General features: G+C 39.7%; 1 protein-coding gene across 1 annotated transcript; it reads right to left on the bottom strand.

Moving 5' to 3' along the window:
- Positions 1–148: 148 nt before the first annotated feature.
- On the bottom strand, positions 149–22,402 carry GTPBP4 (GTP binding protein 4). Its single transcript, XM_070728839.1, has 17 exons — positions 22,159–22,402; positions 18,576–18,746; positions 16,333–16,436; positions 15,508–15,644; positions 13,545–13,645; positions 13,059–13,151; positions 12,020–12,211; positions 11,848–11,913; positions 10,666–10,755; positions 8,559–8,669; positions 7,666–7,743; positions 6,227–6,278; positions 5,631–5,731; positions 3,634–3,831; positions 893–958; positions 571–690; positions 149–367 (listed from the first exon to the last, which is right to left on the bottom strand). The coding sequence occupies exons 1-17, from the start codon at positions 22,204–22,206 to the stop codon at positions 215–217; spliced, it is 1,881 nt and encodes a 626-aa protein (XP_070584940.1). The 5' UTR covers positions 22,207–22,402; the 3' UTR covers positions 149–214.
- Positions 22,403–24,034: the final 1,632 nt, after the last annotated feature.

Here is a 24,034-nt window from a genome sequence, read left to right as displayed (position 1 = left end):
GTATACAATTCTTACAGCAAGAGTAGCCTTTTAAATTATTTTTAAGGAAACCACTTTCCTCAATCTCAGGATTGAATAACCCAAGATAGCAGTTTTGAAAATTACCAGTAACAGTTAAGAGAACTATTTTAAAGAAAAACAAGGCAAATTTCAATGCTTGCAATTTTATTTCAACACAGACAGATGTTTTAAATTATTTTTTTTCTCAATTGCTTTATCTTCTATTGGTTGAGCCTGCTTTTCTCTTCCCACTAAACAGGTGTTTGGGCTTCAGGTTAAAAATGGTTCTATCCGCCTCACCTTTCTTGCTGTATCGTTTCATTCCTTTTTGAGCATTCTTCATCATAGTTTTTGCTTTTTTCACCATCTATAAAGAAAATAAAACTTCAAGTGAAAAGGTGCACACCCCAGTTATGAATTTAAATATCACATGGTCACATGTGTATTGACTTTCAGTTTCCATGAAAAAAACCCTATTCAAAGCTGAACATGTACATTATAGATAACCTGGCTAATATAGGAAATGCAGTAATCTGAATAAACTGATAATTTCATAAAACTGAGACATACTCTTTCATCCCGAAGACCAGAGGCATCACGACCAGGGACAGAACAGCTCCGACTCTTAGATACACGTGATTCAGAATCTTCTCGCTTACGTTTCCTGGCGACAGAGCGCGATGATCTTTCCTGGGATAAAAAATAAAAAAATAACCCACTCAGATACCTTAAAAAGTGAATTGGATACCTTGCTACAACCTTGTGTTCCGCTAACATACTCTTGTATCAGAGAACCCAACAAAGAGTAAACTCTTTGTAAACATTTTGTTTAACTATAGGTGCAGCAATGATATAGAAGGGGGGAATAATAGGAGGGGGGGAGAAATCTTACCACATAGTTGCCAGCTACGTCAAGACCCAGACTGGCCATTTCTCTCTCAAGGGTTTTTTGTTGAACCTAAAGCCAGAAGTTTAAAAAAAATACAATATCAGAGGTTATTTCATCCATATCCAAAAGCCAATGGGCCCCCAAAATCCCAGAAAGCCAACACAAGACCCCTTCTATAAGTTGTAAGCCTCCCAGCTGAAGAACAGCATTTCTGTTTTAGCTCTAGGCTGTTTCCAATGGCTTTACTTCCACAAAAACAAAGAAACCACAACATCCCCCACCTACCCAAGACAGCTTCAATTTACCAGTGAAATGACTTAATCAGCTGTGCCGCATGTAGCTTCTGCTCTGCTTTTATAGCCCGTCATTACTTGGCCAATGGTTTGGCTAAAATGAAGTCTTAAAGGGCCAGTGCACCATATCCCAGATGGTAGCTAATTTTCAGGCACTCTGCCTTTTCACACTCAATGGCTCCTACAATTAGAATCTTCTAGATGTGCCACTATAAGGAACCTAGGAACAACCCTAAACTTCTCAAAAGCAAGGGAGAGCAACCGTGCAGAGCTGCACAGCTGTTTGAGGTAAGAAATCAACAGCTCCAATGCTCTTGCTATTCCACATCTGGGAAAGACTGCCTCAGTGACGTTGTTGTTGAAATTTTACTAATTAAAAGTTTGGGGTCATGAGTAGTGTTGGGCAAACCCAACGAAGTTCAGTTGAGTTTGCTGAACCCGAACTTTTGCTTGCAGCTAGCCGCTACGGCGTCCTTTTCTGTAAAAATAAACGAGGTGGGGAATTCCCCACCTCCTTTTGGTTCCTTTTATTTTTACAGAAAAGGATGCCGCAGCGGCTTGCTGCAAGCAAAGGTTTGGGTTCGGGTTCGGCAAACTCACCCGAACTTCACGGCAAAATTCAGGTGAGTTCGTTCGTTCGTTTCGGCCGGCCAGGAAGTAGTCTCCATGACGTCAAAGCCCCGCCCCCGGAATCCCTTCGCGGGATTTCCCACTTCCTTTTGCTTGCAGCACCGAAAGCCAAAAGAGGTGGGAAATCCCACGATGGGATTCCCCTCTCTCCTCCTGGGTGGCAGCATTTCATGGTGTTCGGCCGAACCTGAACTTTACCCAAACTTTTTAAAGTGGTGACTAGTGGCCAAATGGCTCTGTGAACTCTAGCATGCAAATCAGGCAATGCATTCCAATGCAACAAAGCTTGCAAGCTAAGAGTACATTTGGTTTGGACACCTGGCTAGAAAACAAGAGACCACTATGACTATGCAGATTCTCAATCATCCAAATCAGGTTTTGTCCCAAAGGTACTTTTCCAAAAGGCAATTGGACATTCTTGGCTTTTTCCTTGAAAACATTATGGACAACATTTGTCTGAAATGGTATAGGACTTCCTGCCTGGTCAAGGGGTTGGACTAGAAGATCTCTAAGGCTCCTTCCACCTTTGTTCTTCAGTGGGTTTTTTGTGTAATTTCCAGGACAAAAACCAAGAAAACCTCATTTTTCCTAAAGGTTAAAACGGATTAGGGATTTCAAAAGGAAGATTATCATATGTGCAAGACTGCTAATTAGGGAAAGAAACACAAGCCACAATTATTCTCTACTTCAAACATGGTTGTATAACCTGTTTTTTAATTCTTAGCAACATTAAGAATGCTGTGCTTTAAAAAGATAGCATATGTAGGAGGATATTCTGTTTATTCATTCACTTGTATCCCACCTTCATTATTTTGGATTGTTGTGGGTTTTTAAAAAGGGTTTTATGGTTTATGGCAGCCAATTTTTAACCGCCTGAATCTTCTGCGCATCCCATTTTTGCCAAAAACATGCATTTTTGTGGCCTACAGTGTTTCTGGGTGCTGGGGAGGGCAAAATGTGACACACTGAGTCTTCAGGAGCCCCCAAATGGGCTTGTTTTTGGCGGAAACAGGCAGTGCAGAGCACTGCAGTGTTCTGGAGGTTAGGGATGGTGAAAACATAATGCAGAGAGAGAGGCCTGTTTTCGCTCTATAAGACACATCAAAATTTTCACCCATTTTTTTGGGAAAAAGTGAGACTTGTACTCTAAAAAATACGGTGTTTTATAATTCCCTCCCCCAAATTAGCACTTGCATCCAGTTTTTCGTAAAACTGCACCATAGCGAAGAATGTGTTCTGTTAGTTAAGGGTTAGTTATTTAATAATCATTGCACATAAAAGGTTGCAAAGTCGGTAAAAGGGATGAATTCTACTGTTGCCACAATTTGAAGACTACCTGACAACCTTTAAGATACTGGTAGTCCTCAACTTACAACCAATTTTGAGCCCAAAATTTAGGTTGTTAAGTGAAAATTCCCATTTTACAACATTTCTTGCCACATTTGTTTGGTGAATCACTACAGTTGTTAAATTAGTACCTGGTTGTTAAGCGAATCTGAGTTCTCCATTGGGTTTGCTTGTCAGAAGTTCACAAAATGGCTCCTGAACATTGCAAATAGTAGTCAGTTGTCAAGCATCTGAATGTAAATCACATGATCGTTGAGATACTTCAACGGTCATAAGTGTGAAAAATGATCACAAATCACTGTTTTCAGTACCTTTGTAACTTCGAACGGTCACTGAATGAACTATTGTAAATCAAGACCTACCTGTATCTACTGGAGTCCCTTATTTCTTTCCCAGTCTTTCCAACTTCCTTCTGCCCATGACATGCAGGCTCACATTCCACCCCTTGCTCACCCAAACATTTTTTATACTTGCCTTTTTAGCTGTTCTAGGCATTCTGGGCCCATGTACATCCTTCTCTTTTGACTCCAGGATCTTCAATTTCTTCTTCTCACGAATTTGTTGTGCTAACAGCCGGATTCCCATCATCTCCTCATCTTCGCTTTCTGAATCACTATCATATTCTCCAGCTTTTTCCTTTAGCTCTTCTTCTTTCTCCAGTTGTTCCAATTTCTAGAAAGACGCCATATTCAATAGATTAGGGGTTGATTTCTCTTGTCTATTTTCCTATAGACCATCATTGCCCTTCAGATAATTCACACAAATTCTTACTTCTTGTACCAAGTTAGAAAGCACATGGGGTTTCATTTCACATAGGACTATCTTCATGGCAATAAAAACTTACTGTATTTTTTCGGAGTATAAGACATAGCTTTTCTTCCTTAAAAGAGGTTGAAAACTTGGCTGTGTTTTATACAGTGAATGTAACCCCGCCCAGCCATCCCCAGCCTTTGGATTCTGCCTCTGCATTGTTTGCTGGAAGGAGGCAAATTGCTGGATTTGCCTCCTCCCAGCAAACAGTGGAGAGCATGATTAGCACAAGCAATTGATTATCCGCCTCCCAACCATCAGCTGATTCAGCCTACAGATAGGCGGCAATGGGATATGGCAATCCCTGCAGCCTGAAACTATTAGCTGCTTGTCCTAAAACTGAAAGTGAAACTAAAATTGCAAGGAGGCAAATTTTTATTTTCTTGTGTTAATCAGACTGTACTGAAACTGGCTGTTTTTTTTTTAAGACTACTTTATTATTGTTCTAGATGGCTTAACAAAATGAAGAAATGATTTAAAATAAATGCTTGATCTGAAGAGGCCCAGTGCTATTGTATCTTTTTTTTAAATAGCAGAGAATAATTAAACTTCCAGAAAGCCACATTAAGGTTAACAGCATCTGTACAACTATAGTCTGAAATGTAAGAGTGTCTTGTTGTAGTATGAAGATAAGGCTTAGTAGTATGTAGTATGAAGACATGACTTAGTCATGTTTGGAGTACATCTATTTAAATAATTGGGAGGAGTTCGTATAACTACATTTAAAAAAACTTTCTGGCATTAATATGCTGCCATAATCAGAGGTGGGCTACTGCCCGGGGGGTGGAGGGTGTTTCCGCAGTGGGGTAGCGAAAATGGAGCTCCACCCCAGAGCACCCATTTGCACTAAAAGATGTTAAAAAGAAATGCAGGACGTCCTGCCTAAGCCGCGGCCACAGTGGGGTAGTAAAAAATTTGGTAGCCCTTCACTGGCCATAATGTACATTTCTCCAATTCTTTGCTATTTCTATGGATCTGGCACATCCCCCCCCCCCCCCAATTGTTTTCCTCCCTCAAAACTAAGATGCCTCTTATATGCTGAAAAACACAGTAAAAATTATTTTGGTCTAGATTGAATTGTATATCTGTTTCAAATTTTGATAGTGGCAGTCCTCAACATAAAACTATAATTTTGCTCAAAATTTATGATGTTAAACAAAACCTTTATTAAGTGCGCATTGTCCCATTTTATGACATTTCTTGCCACAATTGTTAAGTGAATCACTGCAGCTATTAAGTTAGTAACGCGGTTGTTAAGTGAATCTGACTTTGCTTGTCAGAAGGCCGCAAAAGGTGAGCACAAAGACACTGCAACCACCATAAATATGAGTCAGTTGCCACACCTCTGAATTTTTATCAGATGCTGCAATGGTCGTAAATGTGAGGAATGGTCATAGGTCACTTTTTCCAGTGTCTTCGCAACGTTGAACAGGCACTAAACAAACTGTTGTTAAGTTGAGGATTATCTGTACTGGTTTGAGCTCACAACTGTCCCAAAGTGATTATACAATGCATTTTGAGCATAAAACAGAACGAGAAGGAGAACGTTTTGAATTTGAAACCATTTGCACAACACCATAGAGAAAAATAAGAAACTTGTGCAATATCTGAACATGTATTTTTTTTGTAATCTTGTACATCAGCAGTAGTTTAATACTTACACTCATGATGTCTGGATCAATATAATCAGCTATGTTATGACCTTCCCAAATTTCAGGTATCACATCGTATTTTTCAGATGGATTCATCAAATCCCAATATTCTAAAGCAGGGGGGTAATGAAGGAGTTTTATTTGTGCAATTTTATTCAGTTGACTGCCTTATTAATAAGAAAAACCAATCCTAAAGTAATAAATTACATGCTAAATTACATACATATTACAAGTTATATATAGTGGAGCTCTTAAACTTGTTTGTTTCACCCGACAACATTCCTTGAATTCTGAAGTATATCAAAATTAGATAAAAATATAGATTTGAAATATATGCTTGAACTATATATATATATGTGGTCTAAAATAGAACACTAGTTGGGAATAATTCCTACCCATAACCTGGTAGCATTCTTAACAGAATATGAAAAAGGAAATGGATCCTACAAATACAAGGGAAAAATGCAGACCTAGAAATTATGAGATTTATAACCTGTGTAGATTTTTACATTTGTTTCTATTTTAGCTTATTACAAAAAAAGAATAGTCTGACCTGCTTTGTAAAACTGTTGCATTTCTAAACAGAAAGATAACTTGAAACTTACTCTTAAGATCCAATATATATTCATCTCCCATTTCCATTTCCATGTCTTTCTCCTGCAGCAAAGAGACATCATTAGTGAAGTTTCTTATAAATTTTACAAAATCACAAAAAAGATCACACAGAGACAAATTTTAGTCTAGTGGTTATGGTTTCAGGCTAGTAAATGGGAGATTGTCCATTTAGTTCCCACTTTAGGCATGAAAGCCAGGTGACTGATGTGGTGTCAATCATCATGAGATTATGAGTTTTAGTCCTGATTTAGGCGTGGAAGCATAAGGCTGGATAATTTTGAGCTCTTTCTTTCTCTTTCTCTTTCTCTTTGTGTGGGGAGAAACAGGAGGATGAAAAAGGTATTAGGTATTTCTGCCACCGTGGGTTGTTTATAGAGGTACAACACAAGATAAATTATTATTTCTTTTATGCCCCTAAAGTATGGAAATATTTTGTAAAGATTTCATAATTCTTTCCTAAGAGCTGGGATAGTGCGGTAGTTAGAAACATAGAAACATAGAAGTCTGACGGCAGAAAAAGACCTCATGGTCCATCTAGTCTGCCCTTATACTATTTCCTGTATTTTATCTTACAATGGATATATCTTTATCCCAGGCATGTTTAAATTCAGTTACTGTGGATTTATCTACCATGTCTGCTGGAAGTTTGTTCCAAGGATCTACTACTCTTTCAGTAAAATAATATTTTCTTATGTTGCTTTTGATCTTTCCCCCAACTAACTTCAGATTGTGTCCCCTTGTTCTTGTGTTCACTTTCCTATTAAAAACACTTCCCTCCTGGACCTTATTTAACCCTTTAATATATTTAAATGTTTCGATCATGTCCCCCCTTTTCCTTCTGTCCTCCAGACTATACAGATTGAGTTCATTAAGTCTTTCCTGATACGTTTTATCCTTAAGACCTTCCACCATTCTTGTAGCCCGTCTTTGAACCCGTTCAATTTTGTCAATATCTTTTTGTAGGTGAGGTCTCCAGAACGGAACACAGTATTCCAAATGTGGTATCACCAGCATTCTATATAGCGGGATCATAATCTCCCTCTTCCTGCTTGTTATACCTCTAGCTATGCAGCCAAGCATCCTACTTGCTTTCCCTACCGCCTGACTGCACTGTTCACCCCATTTTGAGACTGTCAGAAATCACTACCCCTAAATCCTTTTCTTTTGAAGTATTTGCTAACACAGAACTGCCAATACAATACTCAGATTGAGGATTCCTTTTTCCCAAGTTAGAGTGTAGCACAGCAGGCTACTTCAATAGTTCAGCAGTTCAGATCTCACTTCCAGCTCAAGGTTGACTCAACCTTCCAGCCTTCCGAAAACCCAGATTGTTGGTGGCAGTATGCTGATTCTATAAACCGCTTAGAGAGGGTTGTAAAAGCACTATGAAGTGGTATATAAGTCTAAATGCTATTGCTAAAATACTTACCAATTTCTTTTTCGGGCCATCGATTTCCATGTGCTTCTTCCGCATCAAGGCTCCTTCCGGAATAAAAGGGGGCCTTTCCTAAAAGGCAGGAATGAAACCTGAAGTGAACTGAGGAAATTCCTTTTTATATATTGTATTTTTCAGAATATAAGAGGCACCCTTTACCTCCCTAAGAGGGTGAAAATTTGTGTCTGTCTTATGCACCGAATGTAGCCCCGCACAGCCTCTCAAACCAAGATTTCACAGGCTGAAAAAACAAGGCACGGAGCTCACAACCAACGAACCTGTTGCTAAAGTTCACTTCTGAGAACATTATTGAGGGTATTCAGGGAGGCCATCCACCACCCCATCAGCTTTTTTCTTATTTTCCTCCCCCCAAACTAAGGTGTAACTTATACAGTATTCCGGTGTGTCTTAAGAGTCCAAAAAATGCAGTATGTACTGGATTCATGGGTCCCTAACCCCGGAGCCATGGCCCATTGAGAACTGGGTGGCACAAGTAGATGAACACACAAAGCTCCATTTGCCCACAAAGTGGGCATGCTCTCCGACACCCCTCACCCCATTGACTGCCTCTGCTAGTCTGCAGAGCCAGAAAGCTTAGGGAGCACTGAAGTTACTGAGCAAGACAACATCCTCCTCCTTTTCTTTCAGTCTGTAAGCTGACAAATCTTCACTCTTGGTTTTTTTTCCCACTGCAAGAAAGATCCATAAACCCTAATGATTTCATATGTATTTAACTGGAAACTTTTGCAGGAAATTTTGCCTGATGTGGTCTAAATATATCTGAAGAGCACAAATTTAGAAAAACTGGTGGATAAATTTGTTTGCAAAGTTTGCAAACGAGATACAATCTCTCTCTCTCTCTCACACACACACACACACACACACACCTTGTTGTCCCTTTTTGTTGGAAGAGCTAAATGTAGCCTGTTCAGTACATCGTTCACTTTGTTTCCTTTCATTTTGGTGCCAACACGATGGGCCAGCAATCTGTCACAAGCCTGAAAATAACAAAATATTAATTCAAGAAATAAACCGTACTTTTTAATGAAATACTGAACTTAGGCACAGCATGAACACTGATCCAAACATACAGACATTCCTCAACTTACAACCAGAGGTGTAGCGATCATTCAGCGTTAACAGTAGACTCTCCCCAAAGTGACTTACAACTAGAGGTGAGCTGCTGCCGGTTCAGAGCAGTTCGGGCGCCCTCACATTTTCGTGTTCTGGGCGAATTGGTTGTTACAGTATGTGACATCCAACCAAAATTTTACTACCACACTGTGGGCATGGCTTGTTTTGTGGGTGTGGTTTGCTGACAATCATTTGACTGGGGGATGGCTTAAAGGTCATTTGATTGGCTTAAAGGCGGCCAACTTGACGTCACTGACATCAAGGGTTTGGGTTAGGGTGCCTGGCCTCTCCTTGCTTCAAAGAGATACAATTTCCTTATCTATTTACTATTGCTGAACATCCTGAGTATACTATTTAATTCTATGTATATATACCATATGTGTACATACATATTACACACAGGCACACAAAAATATACATTATCTACTATATAAACTGCATGTGTATATATACACATGCACACACAGCTCTGCTAAAATTATATACATTGAACCTCATTTACTGCTATAGGAAAAACATACCCAGAGCCCAGAAGGGAAAAAAATATACAGTGTTCCCTCACTTTTCGCGGGGGATGCGTTCTGAGACCGCCCGCAAAAATTGAATTTCCGCGAAGTAGAGATGCGGAAGTAAATACACTATTTTTGGCTATGAACAGTATCACAAGCCTTCCCTTAACACTTTAAACCCCTAAATTGCGATTTCCCATTCCCTTAGCAACCATTTAGATTATTACTCATCATGTTTATTTATTAAAGTTTATTTTAAAAAAATATTTATTAAAGGTGGACGAATGTTTGGCGATGACATATGATGTCATCGGGCAGAAAAAACCATGGTATAGGTGAAAAAACCACGAAGTATTTTTTAATTAATATTTTTGAAAAACCGTGGTATAGACTTTTCGCGAAGTTCAAACCCACGAAAATCGAGGGAACACTGTAAATAAATAAAATAAATTCAACTGGTTATGCATACTTGACCAAATTTTTTCTACTGGTTCTGCGTACCTGACCATACCCATAGAAGCCCATCACTGCATCCAACCCAGTTCTAAAATTATGATCTTTGCCCTGCCTGCAGACATATGACCTCATTTTAGATACTTGTCAACTAGACCACATTTATGGCTGTTTGAAGCATTCTACAGTCACGTGACTGCAATTTTATGATATATATTTTTTTCTAAAACCAAGTTTGACTTCCGTTTTTTGGGGGGGGAAACCACTATAGCAGTGACAGCTAACCTTTTTTTGTTCACGTGCCAAAAGTGTGTGTCCACACTCATTTCCTCCCCTCCATGCATTTGCCCCCTCTCTGCGGCTGCCCCCTAATCATGTGCACACACACACCCCTCTGTCCTTATGCATGTGCACAAGCTTCAATGAATCCTGGAAGGGTGAGAAAACAGCCAAATGGGCAAACTGGAAGTTCGGAAAAATAAAAGATAATTGTGCCCATGAAATCAGCGGTAACTGAACCGTATCCGTGACATCAATGTGACATCACCAGCAGGTCACTACTGTTTCAGGTGAGCCAGTCCAAATCACCTCTGATATAAAGGAAATTTCAACCACCCACATCAAACAAGGTCATTAAAAAAAAACAATATAGTGCCAAACAACCATAAGCAGTAGAGAAAACTGGCATTATCATCTGTTGCAAACATTGGAACAAGGGAGAGCAAATAGAACTCAGCATCTAATTATTGAGAGGATTTTATGACAGTGCAAAGATCAAGAAAAAAATTGTTTTTGTTTTTCTAATGCAATATTTTAATGCAAGCTGCAAAATAGTCCTTGGATAAGCAGAAATGGTTTGAAACCAAGGTAGATATTTAGTATACACACGTTCACTCACTTCAGTTTTAACCTGAATAACACCTTCTTCTGTCAAGGTGCTTGTCTCGATCACAGAAAGTCCTTCAGCTTCTAATTCAGCAAATATTTTCTGAAAGGTGATAAATAAATGAAAACATTTGGCAAAATTAACTACATAGACTCTCGTCCCTAAGGTATCCAAATAATACATTTATCCACATGAAACACTGTACTACAATACAGGCCAACTTCAAAATTGCATTTATTTACTTGTATACAGGAAGTTGGGTGGGTGGGTGTTATATAAACATATATTTTGATATGTCAGTATAATTAATAATATTTCCACATTAGAGAAAAAAACCTGGCTTTTGGCCTACGCATTCTGAAACAGACTGATTATTAGGGAAGGTTAAGAGTGGGTATTATTTCATATTCCACTAACATTATAAAATACAAATATTTCAGTAATTGGGTAGATTTCATGCTTACAAGATGAACTTTGCTCACTAGCAGAAAAAGGTTATTGGAGGGGAAACTAGGAGATGGAACACATGTTGTGTATGTTCACCACCTTGAACTATTTGTAAATAAATATAAATATAAAGTATAAATAAATAAACTGAAAGGGAAAATCAATTAGCTGCTTCCGAACTGAATCACTGAATCAGTTAAAAAAAGTTGCAACTAAGAGAATGCTTGGCTAGAATAACAAAGTTAGATATTGAGTGATTGATGCCTATATTGCAATAGTAATTCCAAATGGAAATTATATCTGGTTTTTTTTTTAATATACTGCTCAAAAAAATAAAGGAACCCCTTAAATAACACATCCTAGATCTGAATGAATGAAATATTCTCACTGAATACTTTGTTCTGTACACAGTTGAATGTGCACAACAGCACGTGAAATTGATTCTCAATCAGTGTTGCTTCCTAAGTGGACGGTTTGATTTACTTGGAGTTATATTGTGTTGTTTAAGTGTTCTCTATTTTTTTGAGCAGTGTATAAAAGGATACCTTAAGAGTCCAGAATGGAAGACCACCAGATCTCTGAGATCTTGTATAGACCTCAAAGCTTTGGGAGTGAGATACTGAAGCCACCATAATGGGGGGGGGGGGAGGGGGGGGAGGAATAGAAGGTAGAAGAGGAGAAGAGGCTAGCCACCAAGATATAAGCATGCCTTTGTCTGTGTAATTATTGCTTCTGAAAACTACTCACTTGATTCTCTTCTGAGAGTTCAGAAATCCTTTTTACATCACACTTATTGGCTACAATAATTAGAGGCTAAAATAAGACAGAGAAAGAAAACCACATGTTGAATAAGTCGGCTTGGATTTCCTAACAAATAAACGTGAAGCTTTAAAACATAAATGGACAAAATCCCAGAAACCTTGTTGGCAAATAATGGCTTAATATTCTCAAAAAGTGCCAGCTGTTCTTCCAAGCTATGGCCACACTGTTCTGATATATCCATGACATAGAGCACAGCAGACCGGAGGTGAGCAAGTGCAGTTATGGCCTGCATCTCGATGGTGTTCCTGTCTTCCAAAGGGTGATCCAAAATACCAGGAGTATCTATGACCTACAATGAAACAGATGAAAATTAAGAGGAATACAGAGCCCCATCCGAGAAACCATCTCAAACGAAAGTAGGGCATTAATAATGTGATTTATAATAGTTTCCCAATTCCAGGTTTGGGAACCGGCACCGGGCCACGGTATGCCAGAAACTGGGCTATGAAAATGAGCAAAGCCTCGAGTGGCATGCAGGCATTATATGAAATGGCCACCTGCGGTCCATGGAAAAACCTCTCTTAATGGAACCGGTACCCGGTACCCAAAAGGCTGGGTACTGCTGATTTACAATACAGGTAGTCCTTGACTTATAACAGTTCATTTAATGACAGCACTAAAAAAAAGTGGTTTATGACTATTTTTCACACTTATTTCCTTTGCAGGATCCCCACATTTAAATGATCAGATTTTGGAGGCTCAGCAACTGGCATATATTTATGTCGGATGCAGCAGTCATGTGATCACCTTTTGCAAAGTTCCGACGAGCAAAGTCAATAGGGAACTCGATTAACAATTACGGTAAGAAAGGTTGTAAAATGGGGCAAGATTCAATTAACAACGGTCTTGTTTAGCAACAGAAATTTTAGGCTCAATTGTGGTTGTAAGTTGAGGATTCCCCGTACAAATATAGGTAATTCTCAACTTACATCTGGTCACTTAATGAAGTTCTAACAGTCTCCTCCCTCCAAAAATACTTATGACCCTATTTCAAATTTCCATACGTGGAAATCAGTAACAACTAAATAGTAACAATAATTTAGAGCCTGAGCAAAAATTCCAAAACCCAGGTTTATAAGACAATACACACACACACACACACACACATAGGAGCAATTAACTAAGAGATAGTTTACCTGCCAACGCAAATACTTGTAATCCATGTGTCCCACAAATAGAGATTTTGTGGTAAATGCATATGGCTGCACATCTACATCAGCTCTTGTTACCTAAAACAAAAAAGGATGTAATTTATTAAACAACTTCTGTTCTGAATTCCAATAATCAATAAATGTTCCAACATATGTCCCAATACACACAAAACATACAATAAATATTTATAAACTGGGATGTTTTTTTCTGGAAACAGGAAAACAGATATATTTTCTTATAATCTTGTAAGACTATCTATATCTTACAAAAAGGTAAATATATAAAACTATTATTAACAAATACTAACATGTAATTTCTCAGATTTTAGGAAACAATACATCAATAGGACAATTCTCAATTTAACTAAACCTGAAATTTTAAATACAGTGCTAAGAAATTAACTTGTGCTTACCCAGTATTTATTATTACATTCTAATTTAGTGTGACTGATGCAAGACATATCCACAAACCTTATTTATGAAACTTGATTTTCCAACGTTGGGGTACCCACACAACAGGAGAGTTCGTGTGTTAGGATCAATGGTTGGCAATCGTGATAAATGCTGTCGCACTGGATTTTTTTAAAAAAAGGACACAAAAGTATTTTTTTAGATTTAAAATATTGTAGTCTGACTTTGCGGTATCATATGAATTTATCCATTATGGTATTAAATATTCAGTCATTTGCTATGATTTTAAATTATGCTTTGGCAGCTTGGCCTCTTAGATTAACCCACTCAAAGGCATTTAGTTGTCTCATTTCGTATTTCAAGGACCACTAGGTGGCTTAAAACAGTCTTTCCCAACCTTGGCAACTTGAAGGTATCTGGACTTCAACTCCCAGAATTCCCCAGCCACCTTAAAGTTGCAAAGGTTGGGAAACACTGCTTTAAAGGATAAAGATACAAAAAGTAAGTGCCGTATTTTTGGCGTATATTATTATTATTATTATTATTATTATTATTATTATTATTATTATTATTATTATTATTTAGATTTGTATGCCATCCTTCTCCGAAGACTCAGGGTGGTATAAGGTAACAAGAGCTGATGTAGATGTGCAGCCATATGCATTTACCACAAAATCTCTATTTGCGGGACACATGGATTACAAGTATTTGCGTTGGCAGGTAAACTATCTCTTAGTTAATTGTTCCTGTGTGCGTGTGTATTGTCTTATAAACCTGGGTTTTGGAATTTTTGCTCAGGCTCTACATTATTGTTACTATTTAGTTGTTACTGATTTCCACTATGGAAATTTGAAACAGGGTCATAAGGCTTGCAGGATTTTTTCATTGTTACTCTGAAGGTTTTTCCAGTCCTAAGTCTTTGCAGGCTTGTTTTCATTGCTATTTCCTCCAAAAAAAAAAGGCTTTTCCAGTCCTAACAAGGTGCTAACAATCTTCCTGGCTTGCAGGGTTTTTTTTCTCAGTCCTAACCAGGGGATAAAATGATGTGCTGAAGCTGAGACTAAGGATGCCAGCTAGATAAATACCTGGTAGGTAGATTCCCCACCCCCTATTTTTCACCCCCAAAACTAAGGTGAGTCTTATATTCCAGTGCTTCTTATACTCTTAAATAATACAGTAACTCCGCAACCCCCAAGCAACAACAATTGGACAAACCACTTGATGGTATCCATAACACACTGAGGTCTCCAGGCCCGTTGGCAAAGCCGTGTCTTCAGGGCCTCGAGAAAGATTGTCAATGTGGGAACTTATCTCTACAGGGATTAATGTTCCACAGGGAGAAGCCCAGAAACCAGAACAAATAAAAACACTCAGTAAATAGACAATTAAAAATTCTAGAATAAAATAATAACAGATAAAAATCTATGATAAAATCCAGCGTGTCAACTATATATGGTCTAAATATATTAAAATTACAATACATAAGCTGCGAGGCCCGTAGCAAGTTTAATTCTTAAAAGGGAAAGGAATAAGCAGTGCAAAGGATTTTCTGCTTTTGTTGTATAATAGCTTTGGTGGATTAGACACGTTTCCAACAAATCTTGAGTGCTGCTGAGTGAATCTACCCACCTGCTCTGTAGTTACGGTCTGTTCATGCATAAGCAACGACTGTGGAGCCACTGATTAGGGATCTATATCTGGTGGGACCATGAAAAAGGGCCTTTTTGGTGGTGGCCTCTTCTCTGTGGAACATCATTCCCCTCAGGCTTTGATTGGGCCCCCCATGGTTGGTTTTCCAAAAAGCCCTAAAAATGGGTTTTTCAGAGAACATAGGGACCAGAAATGGAGATGGAGACAATACAAACCATTGATTTGTTGTTGCTGCACCCATGGGGAGGGGGGGGGAGGGGACGGGATCTTGGTGAATTTTTAAATGTTGTAAGCTGGCCAGAGTTTTCTATGTGGGACTTGGACACCCATATAAATTTGTTTAATAAATAGTAATTTTCTATACTTGATGTACCTTGTTCTAAATATTCCAGGCTCTGCTTCTGTCTCTTGATTATGGTACACATCCGCCCCAAGGCTGCACGTTTCAGCTGTTTGCATCGATAGAGGGAATCCCCGTATTTCATCAGACGCACGTAATCTTTGCCAACACTAAATCACAAAACCAAATATCAAATATATATATTCTATTAGCTAAGGAGACTTTGTTTTAACTTTGTTAGAATTTTATTTCATTTGATATTACTATCAGGGCAGGGAGTGTGGGTAGAAGGAATAAAGGATGATAGCTAGAATAGAAAATAAATATTATCAGTTCATCGGTCAATCAAAATATAGTTTGAATTCAATTTCATTCCTCCCTCCCCCCCCAGAACTCAGTGCTTCACAAATTTAGCAACTTTAAGATGTGTAAAAATTGCTAACATAAAGAAACAGTGCATAGCTTATAAACAAGGATTGTCAATTATTTTTTAGTCAGCAAGTCATAGTTCCACATATCATTATTAGGTATTACAGTGTTGAAAATGCAAGTTGAAAAGCCAAAGTCAAAGCCTATCTCCAACTGAGTACCGAATTTACTGGCTGACCTCAGGCCAATCTCTCACTCCCAGCTGCATACATTTATTGCTATGAAAGTAAGTCGCCCCGAGTCTACGGAGAGGGGCGGCATACAAATCTAATAATAATAAATTAATTAATTAATTAATTAATTAATTAATTAATTAATTTTAAAAAACTGGCTGGGGAAATCCTCCGTGTCAATCAGGTGAGCTTCCATAAGTAAGATGGGATATAAATGTAACATCTGATAAGTGTGTACATAGTGGAATTCTCTTACTTGTCAATCAGATTTTTGGCAATATTTATTTGCCCCAAAGCTAGCTTGTAATGATCTTTATCGTAGAGTACATTCATCAAATCTGCATAAAAGGGATGAATATCCTGAAATCAACAAAAGGAGAAAAAAAGAATCAATCAGTAATATATTTGATAAAACAACTTATCAATAAAACATACACAATTCCAATTTAACTTTTAATTAGATGGTGTAGGTATAAGCATTCTAATCCGGGGGCTGCCAATCTTTTGGGCATCAGGGACCAGTTTGTGGAGAGATTTATCCAGGGGGCTGGAGGGGGCATGGTTTCACGTGCTGTTTGCATCACATGGATGGGGATTATTTGCGCAGACCAGTTTCTGGCATGCCGTGGCCCAGTACCAGTCCAGAGACCAGAGGCTGGGGACCCCTGCTGTAATCTGTAGAGTAAAAACTTCTCCAGGATTAAAAACAAAATATATGTCAGGGTTCCAAGTACATTAATTAGTCCCAGAGAAAGCAGAACTCCGAGGCTGCTAGATTCCTCAAAGAACAGTTTTACATCACATTGGCACAATATGGTGAACACAGACTCTGAATGTTCCCGCAGTTTTCACCTAATTAAAAAAGTGAAAGTTCCCACTTTCCGCAGTCAGTCAGTCACATTGTCCAACCAAATTGCTGGCTGGTAGCCTGGTTACTTCACCACTCTTTTTCCAGCCACCTGCTGAAAGTTCTTTGGTTCTCACAAGGAAGAACCAAAGTCTCTCAGTCTCTGGAGAGGGGCGGCATACAAATCTAATAAATAATAATAACTATTTTGTTTCGCTACAAAACTCCCATCTAATTATTCTCCCTCTCACTATCCCATTTTTGCATTGAAGCTTCCAAAATGCCCCCAGCCAGGTTTGCTTCAGAGTTGGCAATTATAATTATCATGTGACAAAGGAATAAACAAATATTCCTACATGTTGTAATACACATGCTTATTATTCCAATTCCCACCACAAGCCCATTGGAATAACCAGATCTCAAGGACTTGGCCTGAGGACTTTCAGCTAGGATTCAAAGGAATTAAAAACTAATTATATGAACCTAAGGAAAAGTTGATCCCTGTAGGAAAAGCTCAAAAAGTAAACTTATGATATAGCATGAAACAGAAGCTGCTTTTTAAAAAAAGTAGATCAATCAATCCAGATTTATCTAATAAATAAAGAATGACAAATTAATTCATTATTTATTTTGCCAGAAACAGCAGAAGTATAAATTATGGTTATATTTTCAGAAAATACCGGAATCCAACCACTATCTTTTGTTAAGTACAATGAAAAATTAATAGCATCCATACAGCGTTTTAACATTTCCAAATGATCCATTGACAACTATAAATACCGATCTGTTTATGGAAATTTTATCCCCACTCTCCCATTTTAAAGTTTAAGGTTCTTTCTTCATCTCCTCAAACCCAATTCCTAATTATTTGATAGCAATACAGAAATGTTTTACACTACCTTAGTCCCCATATTTCTTACATTCAGGCATTCCTCAACTTATGACAATAGAGCCTAAATTTCTGTTGCTAAGTGAGACATTTGTTAAGTGAATTTTGGCCCATTTTATGACCCATTATAAAAATTAGTCAGTTGCCAAGTGTCTGAATTTTGATCACATAACCATGGGTATGTTGAAATGGTTGTAAGTGTGATAAATGGTCACAAGTCACTTTTTTTAGTGCCATTATAACTTTGAACAATCACTACATAAACTGCTGCAAGCCAAGGACAACCTATATACAAGCTTTCCCCAAGAAAGAAGATATACAGTGTTCCCTCGATTTTCGCGGGTTCGAACTTCGCGGAAAGTCTATACCACGGTTTTTCAAAAATATTAATTAAAAAATACTTTGCGGGTTTTTCCCTATACCATGGTTTTTTCCACCTGATGACGTCATATGTCATCGCCAAACTTTAGTCTGCCTTTAATAAATATTTTTTTTTAATAAACTTTAATAAATAAACATGGTGAGTAATAATCTGAATGGCTGCTAAGGGAATGGAAAATTGCAATTTAGGGGTTTAAAGTGTTAAGGGAAGGCTTGTGATACTGTCCATAGCCAAAAATAGTGTATTTACTTCCGCATCTCTACTTCACGGAAATTCAATTTTCGCGGGCAGTCTCGGAACGCATCCCCCACGAAAAGCGAGGGAACACTGTAATTTAAATTAATGTAAGCTAACATAAGCTTTAGTTGAAAGGTCACTTACATCAAGCTTTGGGAAATCCATAATTATTTGAGTAAGCCTGTCGTGATAATTTTGTTGGGTATATTTTACTTTTCTCATGTAGAAATGACGGATTCTGTGAATTTGATAATGCTTATGAATGACTGTGGGAGTCTTCCGCTGGGTCTTGGACAATGTTAAATCAATGAAGTCCTGAAAAATAAAGAAGAAATAACAAGTGATGAAAATGAAGAAGCAGCAACAGCAATTATCAACGGTATGAAGAAATTTTGACAGCCCCAAACAGAAGAGATGTGTGCCAATCCTGTCCAATTTCTGAGACAGGAAATGAAAACCATGAACCATTATAACAGGTATTCTAAATAATAACTATGAGTGATAGTTTGATAGTTAGATGGATGGATGGATAGATAAGATAGTTGGATGGATGGATGGATGGATGGATGGATGGATGGATGGATGGATGGATAGATAGATAGATGGATAGGCAGGCAAACAGGACAGACAGGTGAGATATATAGATTATATATATGATTTGTTATTGCTGTTGTTCAGCCACTTAATCATGTCTAATGCTTCCCGCCTCACGGATCACATCATACTAACTTCTCGTCCTCCTCTATCTTCCAGAGTTTTCCCAAATCCACGTTCATTGTGTCAATGGCTTTAACCACCTGTCCCCTTCTCCTTTTGCCTTAAATTGTTCCCAACACCAGGGTCTTTTTCAAGAAGTCCTCTCTTCTCCTCTGGTGGCTAAACTATCTATCCTTCCAAAGAACAATCAGGATTTCCCTTAGGATAGACTGATTTGATGTTCCTGCACTCCTAAGATTCTAAAGTCTTCTCCAGCACCACAATTCAAAAGCAAGTTATGTACACATACACACATGATAATTTCTATCTTTGACTGAAGGAATAAAAAGGTCTGTGCTATGACATAATACCAATAATTATACAGTATTTTTTAAATTCACTCCAATCCCTTTTCTGCACTTTACAGATTTCTTCCTTTACTTTAGAACAGATACAATCTATACTTCTGCTAGCTTCAACGTACTCTTTTTTACCAACCAAGTTGTCTTCAGAAACAGATCTGCCAAATTTGCCCCTTTTGAATATCCTATTATTCCATCTTCCTCCACTTTATCACCAGTTTCTTCATTTTCCTATTTCAAGAGCAACTGATCTTTGTTCTTTAACACCTCCAAGGAATTCCTTTGATAAGAACAGGAATATGAGTAGTCTTTCCGATTTTTCTTCCCCTTTAAATCTACTACTTTTTTAAATAGCAATTTCCATTTTCTCTACAAGAAGTCAGGTTGCTTTTCCCTTTCCTGTGCCTGGACCACCATTTTTTTCCTTTTCTACAGCTTCACTTGATGCTCTTACTAATTTCTCTGGATTAGTTCATTATGTGCCATCAAGACATTTCCAACTCCTAGTAACCACCTAGATCAGTGATGGGCAAGTGTGGCAAAGATGGCCCGCAGAACCGTATCTGACGGGCATGCAAGGTGTTGCCTTATATCAGCTCCAGCACGCTTGTGCATGCTGGCCAGCTGATGTTCAGCTTTCTTTTCGGCCATTTTCGCTCTCCCCAGGCTTCAGGAAAGCCTCCTGAATCCTGGGGATGGCAAAAAACAGCCCAACCGTACGTTTGTTTCCAAATTTCCAGTTGGCCTGTTTCTCATAATCCCCAGGCTTCAGGAGACTTTCCTAAAATCTGGGGAGAGTGAAAAACAGGTCTACTGGAGGTCCGGAGGCTTCTGGGCATGAGCGAGTGGGGAGCAGCGCATGGGGTTGTGCGCATGCATGGAAGGCAGTATGGAGGTTGTGTGCATGCTTGGGGAAAGGGCATTATGGACATGGGCACGCATGCACACGCATGTGCACCCCGCTGGCACCCGAGCCAAAAAGGGTTTGCCATCACTGACCTAGATTTTCTCCATGATGGTCTGCCCCTGACCGGGTCCTCCAGTGGTGCAGTGGCTCCCAATCTTTTGGACATCAGGGACTGGTTCCATAGACACAGAATTTTGTGCAGATTGAAGTGAACATGGTTTTTACACAGTGCCTGCATCCTTCAGGTGAGTCTTCGTTTGTTTGTGCGGCCCGATTTCTGGCATGTCGCGGGCCAGTGCCAGTCCACAGAGCTGAGCTTGGTGACCCCTGCAATAGTGCACTCATCACCTGAATGCCTGAGTCCATCCCTCTTGTTGCTGGCCAGTCCTCCTCTTCTTTTTCCTCCCACCTTTCATTAGGGCCTTTCCCTGACAGCTAATGTGTCTTTGCATAACGCATTTGAAATAGGATAACTTTATTTTGATCATTTGGTCTCCAGAGAGAACTCTTAAATTGATTCGTCCAATGATCCACTTATCCGTTTTCTTTGCTGTCCACAGTACTATCATGAGTCTTTTCTAGCATTAAAGCTCAAGGCATGAATACTCTTCCTATCCTGTCTGTGCTATTGAACTTTTGTTGCTTGGCTCTCTTTCCTTGCCCTTCTCCAGAAAACATCTGCTTTTCGTCTCCTTATTCTTTTTCTTGTTGTCTTCTTCTTCCTTCTCCCTTTTTCTAAATGCAGGTGGTGGTCTTGACTTACGACTACTATTGAGCCTAAAGTATATGGTGCTAAGTGAGAAATCTGTTAAGTGAGTTGTTAAACTAGTAACACATTTCTTAAGTGAATTGATTTCCCTATTCACTTTGGTCGTCAGAAGGAGATCATCTGATCCTGGGACACTGCACCCGTCATAAATATGAGTTAGCTGCTGACTGAATTTGATCATATGGCCCTGGGGATGCTCCAATGGTTATAAGTGTGAAACATGGTCATAAGTCACTTTCTTTCAGTGCCACTGCAACTTCATTAAATGAACTGTTGTAAGAATTACCTCTCCCATCTGTGGTGTAGGAGGGAAGGAAGGAGAAAGGAAAAGGAAGTATCAAAGGTTGGAAGAAAGGGGAGGGAAGAAAAGAAAGGAAGGGAGAAAGAGGAAAAAAGAAAGAAAAGGGAGGGGGATAGGAAGGAAGGAAAAGAAAGGGAGGAAACGGAAGGAAAGAAAAAAGGAAGGAACTGGAAGAAGGAAAAGGAAGGGAGGGAGAAGGAGGAAAAGGAGAAAGGAAAAGGAGGGAAAAGAAATAAAAAGGAACAAAGGAAAGAAGGAAAAGAAAAGGAGGAAAGTGGAGGAAAGAAAAAAGGAAGGGAGGGAGGGAAAAAGAGCTAAAGGTAGGAAAGAAGGAAAGGAAGAAGGAAGGAAGAAAAGAGGAGGTGCTCTCGCCTACAATGCCACCATCGGCATCAGCCTAGATGCCCTGGCGGGACTTATGAAGGCGAGTTGAGTTATAAGAGGGGGAGGATGGAGTTCAACCGGCGAGTCTAATCCACCCGCCGTCGCCTTTCGCCGCAGAGGGCAGCAGATCTCCCGTCGGCGAAGCTTCCATGCAGGCTTGGAGCTCTCGGATTCCTTCGCAGAAGCAGAGCAGCTCCGTCCTGTCCCTGGCACAGACACGTGGGGCTCCCCACCAAGGCCCGCAGCCAGCAGAGCCGGGGCGATCGCGTGTGTCTCCTCCGGGCAAGAGGGATCCGGGATGGTCTTACCTTCGCGGACGGGACCACCATAATCTTCCGGAAGTTGTAGAGCGCCATGGCGGCAGCACGATCGCACGGTGCCCGGCCTGGTTCGGAAAGACGGGTTGCCACGGGGCAACGGGACTTCCGGTGAGAGGAGTTATCGCGAGAGCTGTCGCCGAAAGTAGCCCTCCGTGCCAGTGGTTTCCTCGCGATCCCCTTGTCACGTGGCCGAAGAACTGTCAACGCGACGTTCTACGGGGTTCCCCTCCCCGGAAAGATACGTGTGGGCCCAAATCTAAGCCATAGGCGAAAGGACACTATTGAGCGTTTGGGGAGGGGGGGGCGGCGAGGAGGACAAGCATCCCATGATCGCAAATGAATGGCCAACCTAAAACTTCCGTAATTCCGGAAAGCCGTTGACGTCTCAGGATGGCGATTCTCTATTTTGCGTACATCTATATGTCTTAGATTTGGTGTGTGGGTTTTTGTTTTTTGTTTTGTTTAACCACTGAGTTGGAAAGCCACTTTCGAGTGAAAGGATTGTGCGCCGCCAAATGTCTCGATGTAGAATTGCAGTTTTTTCTCTCCGCTCCATGACGTTCAGGCCAAGGAACTCGGCAAACAGCTTGATCGTGTAGTGATTTAAAGCAACCGCTAGATGGCAGCAGACATACAAAAAACCCTTTTAATTCATGATTTCGCCTACAATAGAAGATAATTTGGGAAGCGCTCCCCGCATCCCAATCCTCAAGCAGGAAACCCTATACCAGTACTGTATATCTCAATTCTGATGACTTGAAGATGTATGGACTGCAATTCCCAGAATTCCCCAACCAGTGTGGCTGGCTTGACAATCCTGGGAGTTGAAGTCCACATAACTTCAAAGTGCCAAGGTTGGGAAACACTGCCCTTATGTACACTGAGAGCATATGCACCAAAGACGAATTCCTTGTGTGTCCAATCACACTTGACCAATAAAGAATTTTATACCATTTAAGAGAATTTTATACCTTTTATACCAGACAGGTCTCTTAATCTCTTAAAACCTGCAGTGATGGGTATCCATGATTTCTCAAGGCAAACTATTCCACTGTTAATTGTCCTCATCGTTAGGAAGTTAATTCCAGGTTGCTTCTCTCTTTGGTTAGTTTCCATCCATTGTTTCTCTGGTGCTTTGGAAAATAGCTTGACTCCTCTTCTTTGTGGTAGCCCCTAATTATCATCTGTTGGCTTGCTTGCTGTCCAGTTGTGATGTTGAGGAGACCTACTGTATCCTTTCTGTTTTGGATTGGGTGCTGGCTAACGTCTAAGCGGAGTTCGGGATCTTATTATTATTATTATTATTATTATTATTATTATTATTATTAATAATAATTTTATTTCTATGCGGTCCTTCTCCTGAGACTCAGGGCGGCTTACAACATGTTAAAAATCTATATAAAATTACAGTCTAAAATCCCCATAATTTAAAAATTAAGCAAGCAGATTCATACATGATACACCCTACATTCGTTCATTGGGCGGGGCAAGATATTAAAGTTTCAATGGCCACTAGCCCGCCGGCAGGGACGGATCTTTAAAACTTTACAGAAGGCAGGGAGAAGGGGGGCAGTACGAATCTCTGGGGGGAGCTTGTTCCATAGAGCTGGGGCCACTACAGAAAAGGCTCTACCCCAGGCCCCACCAGATACCATTGTTTGGCTGACGGGACCTGGAGAAGGCCAACTCTGTGAGACCTGGCCAGCCACTGGGATTATGAGTCAGAAGACGGTCCCATAAGTAATCTGGTCCCATGCCACGTGGGACTTTATAAGTCATAACCAACACTTTGAATTGTGTTCAGAGACTAATCAGCAGCCAGCGCAGCTCATGGAGTGCTGTGAAAACATGGACATGTCTTGAA

This window comes from Erythrolamprus reginae, chromosome Z (assembly GCF_031021105.1).
Source record: "Erythrolamprus reginae isolate rEryReg1 chromosome Z, rEryReg1.hap1, whole genome shotgun sequence".
Taxonomy (NCBI): Eukaryota; Metazoa; Chordata; class Lepidosauria; order Squamata; family Dipsadidae; genus Erythrolamprus; species Erythrolamprus reginae.
Note: the sequence above shows the minus strand (reverse complement) of the source record. Positions and strands in the feature narration are given on the sequence as shown.

Bases quoted from the DNA above. Each gene is read 5' to 3' on its own strand.
- GTPBP4 (XM_070728839.1), bottom strand. From the start codon at position 22,206: ATGGCGCTCTACAACTTCCGGAAGATTATGGTGGTCCCGTCCGCGAAG. The intron at 13,646-15,507 runs GTACATCAAGTA...AAAAAAATCCAG, and splicing joins CCTGGAATATTTAGAACAAG to TGCGACAGCATTTATCACGA. The intron at 959-3,633 runs GCAAGTATAAAA...TTCTGGCTTTAG, and splicing joins TGCCTAGAACAGCTAAAAAG to GTTCAACAAAAAACCCTTGA.